Source organism: Homarus americanus, unplaced genomic scaffold (genome assembly GCF_018991925.1).
Source record: "Homarus americanus isolate GMGI-L3 unplaced genomic scaffold, GMGI_Hamer_2.0 scaffold48406, whole genome shotgun sequence".
Taxonomy (NCBI): Eukaryota; Metazoa; Arthropoda; class Malacostraca; order Decapoda; family Nephropidae; genus Homarus; species Homarus americanus.
The window spans coordinates 5,460,142-5,473,717 of NW_024753828.1; the positions used below are offsets into that span (position 1 = coordinate 5,460,142).

The window sequence follows — 13,576 nt, forward strand, 5'->3', positions numbered from 1 at the left end:
TTAATACTGTAGTCACAATCAATACCCGATTCCATTTTTTCTTTTTAATAAATTACCTGTAACATGTTTAAAAATTATATTCAAAGCATTCAACGTCTTCTTAATATTACACACATCATCATCTTTACCACATACTGGACAGGGTTAAGTAATGAGCATTAGACTACCGCTTATACCATTTGCTGGAATATAAAAGACATCACCTGTATAATACACAAGTGACTATTCTGTGTACAAGCTCATGACATAACCTACTAATAAACAGTGTACTGTATCAGTATTCAATGTGTGTGGTGACACAGGGATGATAAGAGAGTAAACTTTACTTGCCAGTTTTTATCACAACACAAAGTCTGCTTGGTGTGTGCGACTCACCTTGGGGGTGGAGGTACTGTTGCGATGGTCTTAGCACTTGGAAAGAGAAAAGCAAAGAAATGCAGGTTATAGTTCCAGTTAGTAAGTCCAATATGAAGACCATAACAGATATACATAAATATATAGTACATACGAACAATGCATATGTGTGTGTATATGTACGAACAAACGTATATAGGTCCGCACATACACATTCATATGCATAAATGTACTGTACAGTACCACCGAGTTATAGAATTAGTGTTAGTAAGAGAGTCAGCAGCTGAAAATGAAAAGAGTGCATAAATATCAATCAGTGTGCAAATTAGTGAAAAAGATGAAGGAACTGTGTCAATCAGTAAGCCATTATCCTGATACCCAGGTACAATACCCAGAATCTTTTATATCCTTCACATCTCATTAATGATACTGCTATGTTGTCATTCAATTAGTCATAATAATAAAATAAAATTAACAGGTCAGTTGGAGAGACAAGATTCTGGGTGTTAAGACTGTGAGGGAGGAGCAGGGGATTGCAAACCATGCAAGAGGCCATCTTCGGTGCAACACAGCAAGTGGTGGTGGCAGTGCGGGAGAGAATTAATCATAAAACACTTCCCTTTGCTTGTCTGGGGTTTAGGAAAAAAAAATGAAAGAAATGAACCTCTGTGATCCTCCTTTGTTAATCTGCCCCATGCTAACACTGTAGTACTGTATTATCTCTATGCAAATATATATATATAAAGTTGATTTGCCATATTACGGTAATCCAAAACTTGTATGGGCTGGATAAATACTCAAACCAAGATAAATCTACATTCCTTCTGTTTATATCTATGTATTTTCTTATAAATATGTACAGTAGGAATGCTAGGCCAACACAAAACAGTACAATATCATTGACTGGACACAGTTACCACATATCGATTCTGAAGTTACCCGGTACTGAAAGCCACCAGCACTGGTACATCCTCTGACTAAACTTGGCTATTAACTTAAAGTTACAAGGATCAGCAATACACCTAACACTCCTAAACAAGAGCCATAATAATACATTTTCACATCAAATATGCAATGAATACACAAAGTTTATGGAAATTATAGAAAAAGACACCAAGATTATAGCACAAGGATAAATGTAGACAAACTGATGGATGGACATCACTGCTATGTCCCCTGTATTTTTGATTGGGGAAACAAAATATATCAGATTTTTTTTTTACAATAACTCATAAATTTTTGGGTGCAGTTACTGTTACACACTCGCAATATAAAAGCTAAGAATCATCAGGATAATTTCATTTTCCACTTTGCAGGCCACACAAAATTTCCAACTTAACATACACAGTAGACCCTCAAAGTAAGAGTTGAAACATAATCAAACATCAGAATATCAGATCTAATCCAATTTCTTTTAAAAAACACTTGAAAACAAAGTAAAAATCAATTAAACACAGATCAAGCAAGTCAAGAGTCAGAATGATCCAGAAATACTGTACTATAATAATAAAAAAGTATACTACTGTACTGTCCTCACATCTGTACAGTTACTGATACAACATATTTTCAATAACGTACAATCACACCACGCCCAGCCAATCCCTTGTAAGTACTGTACTGTACAGTACAACTATACAGCATCACCTACACATATCTTCTTCCATTTACCAGTAAAAATCATCCATGTGTGGTAAAGTACATGCACACAAGTCTATTGCTTTAATTGTGTAATAAAGTTAACAAAGAATTCTGAGAGATGGAATTCTCGCACTGTTGTCAATTTTCCATTAAAAAAATTTTTCCGACATAAAGAGGTCAAACTCGGAGAAAGTGCCATAAATCCTATTGCATTTATTCCAAAGATGGCTTAAAAAATTACACAGAAACAGCACTTAATTTTCTTAATGCACTGATAAAGGCTTCCTAACTTAGTGTGTGTTTGTCCCTTTCTCATTGTCACCCAACCTGCCAAACATAGAGTAAAACACAGCAATAAACATACACAGATACACTTTATAAATGAAGGCCAAAATTATTCTATCATGAAAATATCTGAAGCTACTACAAACCAAAGTCAAACACCAATTTAATAATCAAGTTCTTTTATTCCATTCATAGAGCCTCTAAAGACCGCAAAGCACGTTACCAGGCATGGATTTCGTAAATAATGGAGAGATCAAATATTTTCTATTACACAATTGCATCATCTACACTTCCTAAGCTTAAGATAGTTTCTCTTGAAGGTTGAGTTATGTAAAGACTGGCAAACAATGCACAGTGATGGCAGAGCTTTAGCCATTAATGTTATTATTATATTACCCTTATTCCTCTCCCACTTTTGTGTGAGGTTGACCAAAGATGCAGAAACCTCATAGAAAAGGGACATGATAGGGAGCGATGCAAGATTAGTTCTGAAAACTCCTAAGAATCACTATGATTTATGCTGTGCACCAAACAAATCTTTACCATTCACACTATTCCACACTGCTTTATTAACAATTCACTGTGCATACTAAAGCTCAGTCATGTTACTAAGAGTGTGTACAAAACTTTTCCACTATTGAGGATCTTCAAGCTTACTTTGGCTATCATCTATCACTTAACCTCACTTGTCTCAACATTCATCTCCAGCAAACTTCATCAACACATACAATAATTTTATCCTTTTTTATATATTCACACCCAGCAAGGCTTTCAAAATATTACTACAAGCTACTCATTACTGTCTCCGCTTAGACTTGTCAGCAGTATGAAGTAAAATGCAAGATATTTGCCCCCAAGACCCTGAGCCAAACTTAAACAGAACCTTCCAAATACTACCAAGTATCTCCTGAGTTGAAACATTTTGAAAGTTGTATTCTATTTAGTGAATCGGAGCTACTAGGCATCACCACCTGTCTTATGAGGTCAGCACTTCAAAGCAAGGGAAAGAAATAATCATCCATACAATACTATACATAGACAACACTAATAAATCATAATTACATTCCCCAACAACACAAAACAAAGGTCCTAACTGACTGATAATACACTATACTCAAGACCCAAGTGAAACTAGTGAGAAAGCAAGTAAATTGATTTTTTTTATGAAAAAAAAAAAAAAAAAATGTCCTCAAATTATTTGATATCTATACGTAACCTTCATCTTTAAGCATTAATTCTTTCCAAAATTATAATAAAATCAACCAATCATATAATTCAGGACTAAACATAAAAAAAACCTTTCCTCTTAATGATCATGTACAGCACTATATCTGAGTAACCACACAATACAATACAGTCCTGAAAAATACAAGAACAGGTAAAAAACTTCATACAGTAGTACAATAACAGCAATATTAATCTTTAGATTAAGCAGTCAAAAGGTTTCAAATAATTTAAGAATCACCCAAGTAATGACTATTAAATTCATAATTAGTAATCTGAAGCCCAGTTATTTACATAATAAAAAAAAATACATGAAACTGTTGTCTCCACCATCACCACTATCATCAGTGTGACATCCTTTGGTTAAGTCTCCTGTCATAACATGCGCTAGATTAGATAACATACCAGACCCATGAAGCTTTAACCCTTAAGCCCCGGGTATAAATCGAGAAAAAATTAACTTTTCCAAAAATAAAAAAAATAAATAAAAAATAAAATAATAATAATAATAAAAAAATGGCGGGAAAATAGGCGGACGTTCTGGAACGTCACACAGGGCCTAAGGGTTAATGATCATCTTGGTTGGCAACTGGCAAAGCTGGACAAAATTTTGAAAGAGGGCCATTCAAGGAACATTCCAATAAAGTTTGAACAAAATTGAGCCAATAATATCAAACAAAAAGACAAAAGTTTCAAACTTTTTAGTAAAGGCAGCCATCTTTAATTGCATATGCTAACATCAGACATTTAAAAAGGAAAAGCACCAAGCAAAACATATCTGCCAGATTCCAATAAAACTAACACAGTAGTTTTTGAAGTCAAGTAGCTATGGAAAAGGTTTGCACAACGATGGACAAATATTAGTGGAAAACCACACACTCAACACTAGCCCAGAAGGACTAAAAACAGAGATTTTACTGGATGTAATGAAAGCCCAGCCATCACATAACCTTAGGCAGAGGATATGTTTCCTTGTTTATGTTTTGACAGTCTCCTTGGAAGTCATCAATTGCAGACAAGAGTTAGGTAACAATCCAATTCACAATGACCATCAGTACTTTTGATGAGGTGTAGGAGTAAACAAACAGATGTACCCCATCACTAAATGTCATGACACATCACTAATGTGAGAAGTGACATTTTTTTTATTATATATTTTCAATGTCAATAAGGGGTCATAACCTGATGGTATGTACATCAACCATCTCTCCAAAATATTTGTGACAAGGTTCATATTCTTTCATGGAAAACTGATGCAGCTGATTTCACAGAGAGTACTGTACCCCATTGTCTGATAGGATAACTACATGAAAAGATGGAGAGGACACATGCCCTTCAATAAATGAAGGCCATAGAGAAATTTAATTTTGTTTTTACCAGTTAACTAAACTGATTATGACAGTTGGTGTAGCCATTAGAGTTACATCTTGGAGTCAACAAACACACAGGATTGGTTTACTTTATATTTACCAAATACCCCAGTCTTTCACAGATTGCAATGACTACTGTACTAGAATATTTCCATGATTTCTGCAAGTGCATATGGACTCTACAAGAGGAAACCTAACAGCTGCTCCACCAACCCTTTTAGAAATATCAAGCTCATTAAAATTGCTGTAATTAATAAAAATAATAATTTTACACCAAACATTGAATCTTTTTTACAAAGAATGTGAGCATAATCTTCATACATTAATAATAACTGCATGTGTTTTATTTTACACGAGACCAACGAGAAGAAAAAGCACATCGTACAATTCAACTGTAGCACCAAAAGTTTGTTTAAAAAGCACAGTCACTCGAGCTTTTATTTTCCAACACATGATCAAAAGGATCATTTGCCCTATAGAACAGACAAGCCTCCATTGAGTTCAGCTGCTTCAGGGAGATATGCACATAACTGATTAATTGATAAATGCATACAAAGTCTCAATTGGTTCTGAAAAAGGCATATATTTATCAATCAAACTAATTCAATTTACTATTAATAAATCAAAGTTACAAAGTACAGTAATGGCCTGTGATGTGGTAAGCTCAACAATATATTCCCAGAGAATAAATACATGTAGTACAGTACAGTAATTATCAACTTGAATTTTAGTACTGTACTGCACAGTATAGTGGGCCCTTCAAGTTCGCGGGGGTTAGGATCTCAAAATGGCCGCGAATCGCCAAATTGGCGAATAACAGGGTGGGGGGGATATATTTTTAATTGTGAACAAAGAAATGTATATTCCCTTTACGTGTTTGCCCTGAGGACAATTATTTATTCCTTTTACCTGTATTGTATATACAGTATGTATGTCTGTGTAGACACACACATACAAAACACATACTGTACAAATAAATAAAAATGAGAAAACCCTCTCATAAATAATGAGAAACAAATTTAATAAAAATTTGAGTCTACTCCATGCTGTTAAAATGAGTGTGTGTCTACACACACATACTGTACCCGTGTATATACAATACAGGTTAAGGAAATTAATGTCTTTAGAACGAATGGCTCCCTGTCCCAGCCGCGAAAAAGCCGGCAACTTTAAAACTACCCGCAGACATTCTTGGGTACATCCAGGGTGTCATCCGAAAATAACAGAGGACTGCAAAATAAAAATCTGCGAATTATCCGGGTATACTGAATATGTAATAAATGGCGATCTAGTGAATATTGTATACAATCTATATAAATATAGTCCCCATATGTAACTATATGACCCTTCATTGAGTTACTATTAAAATAAAGGAGAGGGACTACAGTACTTCCAAGCTCAGTTCCCCCAATTTTTCCAATTTCCACTTTTCTTTAGTACAGTAACCCCTGATCCCTAAACTTAAAAGTTCCTATTATAATAATGAGGGAAATGTCTAATAAGTAAACTCAACTCAAAATTTAATCAGGTGCTGTTAAAAATAAAGGATATTTCTTGCTAGTACTGTACTGTATACTCCCCTCCAGTAACCATATACTGTACCCCACACCTACCAGAGTCCACTCATGAGGGGTACTCTACTCCCTATTACTATTACCTTGCTTAGATAAAAATAACTTATGTGTCAGTACAGTCAGCCAAGAATAAAAATCTACCAGCCTAGTATTTCATTTGGGTTTGATACAGTGTAAACTATAAAAAAAGTGATTATAAATAAAGTTTCTGATACTTCATGTCAGTAATCTTGCTTGGGAAAGTATCTGGCTGCTCATAGGCAACAAGATTTTAATGGCTTTAGAAATTATACCATTGGAAACTATTAAATATGATTTTGGGTCTTGATACCTGGATAACAAAGGTGTCAGCATACTGAACTGTGCTGCTATATTTACAATAGATCCTCAGGTCAACTAGGGTTAGTATAATGGAAGCCACATCAAAAACCATCACTATTAGTCCACACCAAACAACTGGTTGAGAGCTTTTGGGTAGGCATTTTAAAAATGTCTTCCTGGCATTCTTGTGAAGGAATTATCAACCTAAAGGCCCTCAACCATAAAATTTTGTCAAAGACAAACCCAGTGTTAGTCAGTCCCACACAAATGTACTAGAGAAGTGGAGAGGTCTAAGACTCAAATGTTTAAAGAAACTAGAAGGTAGTCTCTGTCACCACTTATGAAATATCCTATTCAAGCATAACCCCAGAGGAATTCTTCACCTCTTGTGGCTGCGGTCTCTAAGGGCATCATGGTGGATCATGTGGCGATGGTGCTGACTATGGTGGGCATGGTGGTTGTTGTGGTGGTGGTGATGGTGATTGTGTGGTGGAGGCAGATGCAACACCAAGAGCTTCTTTTTGTTCTCCCGGAGATTTGGCGGACTTGCTGTGGGGGGATTAACCAAGACTGGAGGGCCTGAATTGGTACTGGCTGTGATGGAGGCAGCAGGAACAGCCCTAGAGGTGGTTGTGGCAATGTTGTCCACTCTACTAGTGGATGCCCTGGATATGGTGGGACTGCTACTGGATGCCCTGTAAGTGGTGGGACTGCTACTGGATGCCCTGGAAGTGGTTGGACTGCTACTGGATGAGATGCTACTTGTTACCACCTGCCTGTTGGCGGTGCTGTTGACCATAACTCTGGGCACAAGTGGAGATGGCGGTGGTGGCGGCGGCAGCCTTAAATATATCGGCAGAAATTTGGGGGAATGATCAATATCGTACATTTGGCAAACAGGCGGAATAACAATATTCAGTTGGCCCAGTACTGTACCTCATTTCACAATGGAACTGCTGTCTCCCCTTACCAAAAATTATAAATCACTACCTATCTATATCTCATACTAAATCCAGTACCATCTATGAAGAATCGAGAGTATATAAACTTGTGCACAGTGGATGGGGGGCTTACTCTCTTCATACGTGCAAGAGGAGGAAAATTTCTCCCACTCAATAGAGCTTGAGTCATCATTCCTGAAGGAGCCTAAACCACTACATAGAATTTTATTCATTCTTCTATTGGTATCATATTACATCTAACAGAAGTACTGACACAAAGCTTACCTTTGATATCAGGTTTCAGGGATCCAATACAACCAAAGAGCCACACAGAGGAATCAAAAGTAAAGAAGCAACAACACTTTTGTGAAATGTGATAAAGTGCAAATATCTCATGCCACTAAGTGTGCAGTTGCTTAAGCTGCAGCATGTACTGTACACCCTTAACTAATAATATCTGGCAAAAATTTTTGATGCATTTCAAAGCATAAGTTAATATACACACACTGGATATCACATTACACAATTACACACACAGACACGTCATCCGAATTTATGTCTACTTCGTAAAAAATCAAATTCACATGTCCATGGTTTACTTTTAAGACCCACATTTTGTTTATACCACACTAAGGTTTGCATGTAAGTTGAAGTGCACTACACTTTTCATCTTTCTCATTTGTAATGCATTAGAGGAAAGCATCTGTCATGCCAGAAAGCACTTGGAGCATAGCCTAGACCTCTTCCAAGTACAGTTTTCATTAGCATTTCACTAATTTCTAGTGCTGTCATTAGTAAATAAACACACTGTGGTTTGAAAACATAATTTAGATCATCAGAAAGTTTACTATAAGAGTAATAATTTAAAAAATCATGGAATACAGTACTCAGTTCCCGAGTTACAGGATCTTGATACATATTTCAGAGTTGGACCATTGTCTGTGAAGATCTTTTCCCTGGACTTAATTTTGCACCACTTCTAATGTTGCAGTTGATATAGTAAATAAACATTCTTTAATTTAGCTACAGTGCTTGTATTACATCCCAGACCACAAATAAAGTAATAATCTTAAGTAAAAATTTATCTACAGTACCAGTATATTGTATAGTAAGTACTCTATTTACATTGTTCCTGTTTACTGTGCTACAACATCAATGAATTAGACTACTGTATCATCAACATCAACATCACATATACTGGTTAAGATCCAGTTGTGTCAGGACATGTACAGTATAGTGACTTTTCACCCGTTAAACCTGAGCAAAACACAACAAACACCAGCACAAAATGAGCAGTAAGTGATATTGTTGCCTCTGTACTGATGGGGAACAAGCTGTGGACATCATCAGGGACTTTGGCTCACCAACATAAATGCTGAGAACAATGTATGCTAACACTGATAAAATAAGATAATCTGCTCTGAGAACCCCCATCAAGAGCTGTTTGAATAATAAAAGACAATAGATAATATGGAGCAATTATTGAACATTTGGGAGGAAAATCCAAGTTAACAAATAGTGCCCATGAGTATGATCACTATGGTGGGGTAGAGAAAGAAACACGACTAAGAGATGGAGCTTTATTCCTAACGTTTCGTCTTGTGACAAAACACCAGGAATAAAGCTCCATCTCTTAGCCGTGTTTCCTTCACTACCACACTACCATCTGTCTACTATCAACACTATCCATTTCAATAATTATTAAATTAGAATATTAACAATAAAAAGGGTAGTGTCTTTTTTTTCTGCCAATAATAATAGTTTGCAGTAATTAGACACAGATGCTCACAAGAATGTATCGGCATCCTAAAATTTTCTCATAAGTTGATGGTAAAATAGGATTCAATTGTCCATGAACACATCCCCCCCCCCTCCCCCCCAATGTAAATAGAGGTCTTACTGTAGTGTATCTGTAATTCTCTTTTAGGAAATTTCAAGATGGTCCATATAATAATGATGATCATGCAGATATGTATGTACAGTACTGTATATATTCCAAGCAGGTGACATATGCTCAGGTCTACAAAAACAATCCTATGTCCATGCCCGACATAAACATACAAAGAGATAGAGTCACAAAGGAAATAAATAAATAAAGACAGATATTTGGAGAGTGATAAGAGATATAAACAGAGCATAGAGGAGATTCATATGAGAGACACATACATAAACAATGAAACAGTAAGAAAGAGGAGAAAAATAAAAGAATAAAGAGTAACCAAGAAATAAAAACAAAACCAAGAAAGGTTACTAAGCTGCACAACACATAAAACACAGTACTTGTTTTCCTTTTTGGATATTTCATACCTACAGTATATCAAAGTCAACATATTGAGCTGAAACAAAACTTGAGTAAAATATATATCAATACAGTGGAATGAAAGTATGACAGCCAATGAATTTCTCTGAGTACAAAGGTTGGGTCGATTAAGTTAATTATCTTATACTTGTTTGCTGATTACATTAATCAACTGCAGTACTGTACCTAAATTATAAAATACTGTACAGGATAACTCTAATTACATGATATTTTCAATGAACTTTCCATTTTAAAAAATGGGGGTGGGTAGGGTTGTTAGAACCCTCTAACCCATGGACAGGTGAAGTTAATGGGCAAAGGCATATGGCCTAGGGGCCAAAATCAGGAAAGACAGTCATTTGAGCAAATTGTTTCCACAGATTTGGACAAAACCGGAAAGCAATAATATGATTTTAATTCCTGGGACTGGGATGTGTCAGGTTTGGTCAAGTCAGATCACATAGGAACAAAGGGCCTCAAGCATGCTGCTTGAGGCCCTCAGTGAATATTTTATTTTGTATTTACCCTGTATCCAGAAATTTAATGAGACAAAAACACACAAATATGTCAGTACTGTACCACCACGATTGGTTACGTATAATGGTGGTTCTACAGAAAGCAAAAAGTTTATTGATTAGCTTAACTATGATAACTTTTCATATTAACAATCTAGCTAGTTAATTATCAAAATACTGTATATAGACAAAATGGTTGGATTCACAAATTAAACTGGTTAATTTTGAAAGTTAAATGACCCAAACCTGCCAAGAATATTACCAAATGTTGACAAAAAAATGATCTTACTAAAAATCAAAGTATTGTATACTGTACACTGAAATAAAGACATCATCATCATCATGCAAGTAATTCCAATTATCAATAGTGCAACAGAAGCCAAATAAAGATGATTGTGAGCCAAAAGGGCTCCAGCTGTTACAGACACCAACTTAACCTAACAATAAGGATAAAGAGTCCTTTACGACTGGGCCCTAACCTAACCTATACAATTGGGGTCCCTAAAATCAGATGCCATTAGAAATTCTTAGATTGGGGTCTAACAGAACTGGGGCATGATGTGATAGCAATGTGCAAATGGCTTAGAGTTGACTGCAAGTATTATCTAGATTGTGAGAAAAAAATAACAATCTTAGCAAGGAAATATATACATTATAATGAATAATTCAAGTTTATGGTGAAATTAAACATCTTTAATTATTATCAAATCTCTAACAAATGCTGTATGACCTTTACTACAGTACATATCAGAAATTTTTACACTAACATTAATATCACCATCTGTGAACAATGTATTCCAGTGTAATAATAAATTTTGTACCATCAAAAAATAGTGGAATACAAAACATCATCCTGTTAACTGTACAACCAACATCATTCTACTTGCAACAAGGAAGCACTCATGGCAACTGCTAAATACCATAGCACCCGCCATGATATTATACAAACAGCTGAACTACACCATTCTGGAGAATCAAAGCTTGTATAAGGTGTATTTTTAGTGTGGAAGAAACAGTCTCCCAATCTTTTTAAATACAGATCAGTTGGATGAAGACAGTCAATCCATAAAACCTTCAGTTAAAATTGGAATATCAAAATTTCAAATAGAATGCAAGTACTGTACACTGTATTGTCATAGTTTTACTGTATATATATTCATTATCACATTACTGTACGATAACAACAATTACTGAGTGTATCACTTTGACCTATAAGTACCAAGAAGAGTTCCCTCCTTTATTAACAATACAGTACTAATTTTGACAAGCTTGAAGTAATATACCAGGTGATTATAAATGATCTCCCCATGTAAAAACATTTCTTATAAAAACTAACAAAGCTACAGCAAAAAGCAGAGATTCTAATAAAGAATTTTTAAGGGAATTCCTTTTAATAATGACAGTTTTAAATGTTTTCCAGCGTGGTGCCCCATTCCTTGGCCAGATCATTCTCCCGATCTCAGCCCCATTGACTTTTTCCTCTGGAGCTCAATCCAAAAATTAAATTTTTGTTCCTTTAATGTCAGCAATATTGGAAAATTTTGAGAGAATATGAGAGCTGTTGAAAAGTTCAGTATAATATACTTCAAAATATATGGCGGGAAACAGAATACTGTTTTGATGTCTGCAGAGCTTTTCTCTACTTTTTTTTTTCATAATAAATGTTTAAAATCTGGAAGATCATTTGTAATCACCAGGTACAGTACTCAGTGTTACCTGTAACACAAATTAATCGATCTATACCTGTATGTACTGTATATCTCAATTCTCAAAGTAAACAAACATCCATGTTTGATTCACGTTTACTTCTTAAAGCAAAAGGCAATGCACTAAACACTATGAAAAAACTATAAACATACTGTATATAACTTATATTTATGACAGAAACATCAATATCTACTCCAAGAGGACCAGAGACCTCACAACTCTTATATTTCCCATTATAAATATAAGGTAAATTGTTCTGTTGTGCACCAATGTGCACCATCCTTTTGTTAATAAAAACAAAATTATACGGGTGAACTATAACCGAGTTTGGAATCCGTATTCTTGTAAAAGAAAAAACAATTTACTGATCTTCCTCTATTCAGAGTAGTTTTAGAAATTTTTATAAAAACTAACATCAAATACAGTATACTTATTTACATTTTGAATTATCGAGGTCCTTACGTCCACTGAGGTAAAAAAATAAGGTGTGACTAAGGCTTACATTGGTGTCGCCGGGTAGCCAGATGCAGGGAATTCCAGTTCGTTCTGTGGACGGTCGTTGTTGGGTCTTCCCTGGCCTGGGAAAGCCAGACGGAGGTTGCTTCGACGCCCTGAAACAGTTACCGTTAAGTGTCAAGAAACATTCCAATAATTCCTGTACATCAACACCTAGTGGACACTGCATAGCTATGTCTCCTATCCTAAGGGTTACTCACTGGTTTGGTCCTGAGGCACTCCCAGTTCATCCAGCTTTCTTACCATTAGAAAACTCCAAATTAAAGTCCAGGAATAAAAATTTTCATACATTAGTTTTTCTGTAGATTGTCTCCCTCTCAATAATGGACTTGTCTCCACCACGTTTATCCGCCACCATTTTTGCACTTCAAATGTTGTTGTCAAACAACTCTTAACAACATCCTTGCACAAATGCTGCTGCATTATACAGTTCATGAACAAACCACCAAACTTAACCTAACCTTAAGATGATGTGATATCTTTTACTTAGATTAGGATAAGTAGATTAGGTTCAGCAAGTTTGGTTATCTTTTGTTTTCTTACCTTATTGGAACAATCTAAGCACTTGATCTGTGCTTTTCTCCAGGTATCAAAGAACTTGATCAATACAATACAATAATTTTTTTTGTCAAATGATGCACATATTCCCATAGATTTCCATTATGAAATCCAACATATGTTCCTAATAAAATGTTTCTTTCCCAGAATTTCATAAAATGCCACAAAATACTCCAAAAGAAAATAATTAATTTTTTGTGTGCATATTGATTAAAGACATCTAATAAATATAAGTTAAATACAAACAACTGTAATAAGTTTATACTTGTACTGT

General features: G+C 35.3%; 1 protein-coding gene across 5 annotated transcripts in view; it reads right to left on the reverse strand.

Annotated features, from left to right (window-relative positions):
• The window catches only part of LOC121855478 (dual specificity mitogen-activated protein kinase kinase 4-like), a 32,685-nt gene that overhangs the window by 16,970 nt on the left and 2,139 nt on the right, over positions 1-13,576 (reverse strand). For 2 of the 5 annotated variants that reach the window (XM_042350448.1, XM_042350449.1), the window contains exons 2-4: positions 12,731-12,839; positions 7,150-7,608; positions 376-411 (exon numbers count right to left, since the gene is read on the reverse strand). In XM_042350448.1, the coding sequence (XP_042206382.1) occupies positions 376-411; positions 7,150-7,608; positions 12,731-12,839 (604 nt within the window). The remainder of the gene's footprint in view (positions 1-375; positions 412-7,149; positions 7,609-12,730; positions 12,840-13,576) is intronic. The other 3 variants (XM_042350451.1, XM_042350450.1, XM_042350452.1) reach the window with 3 other exon arrangements.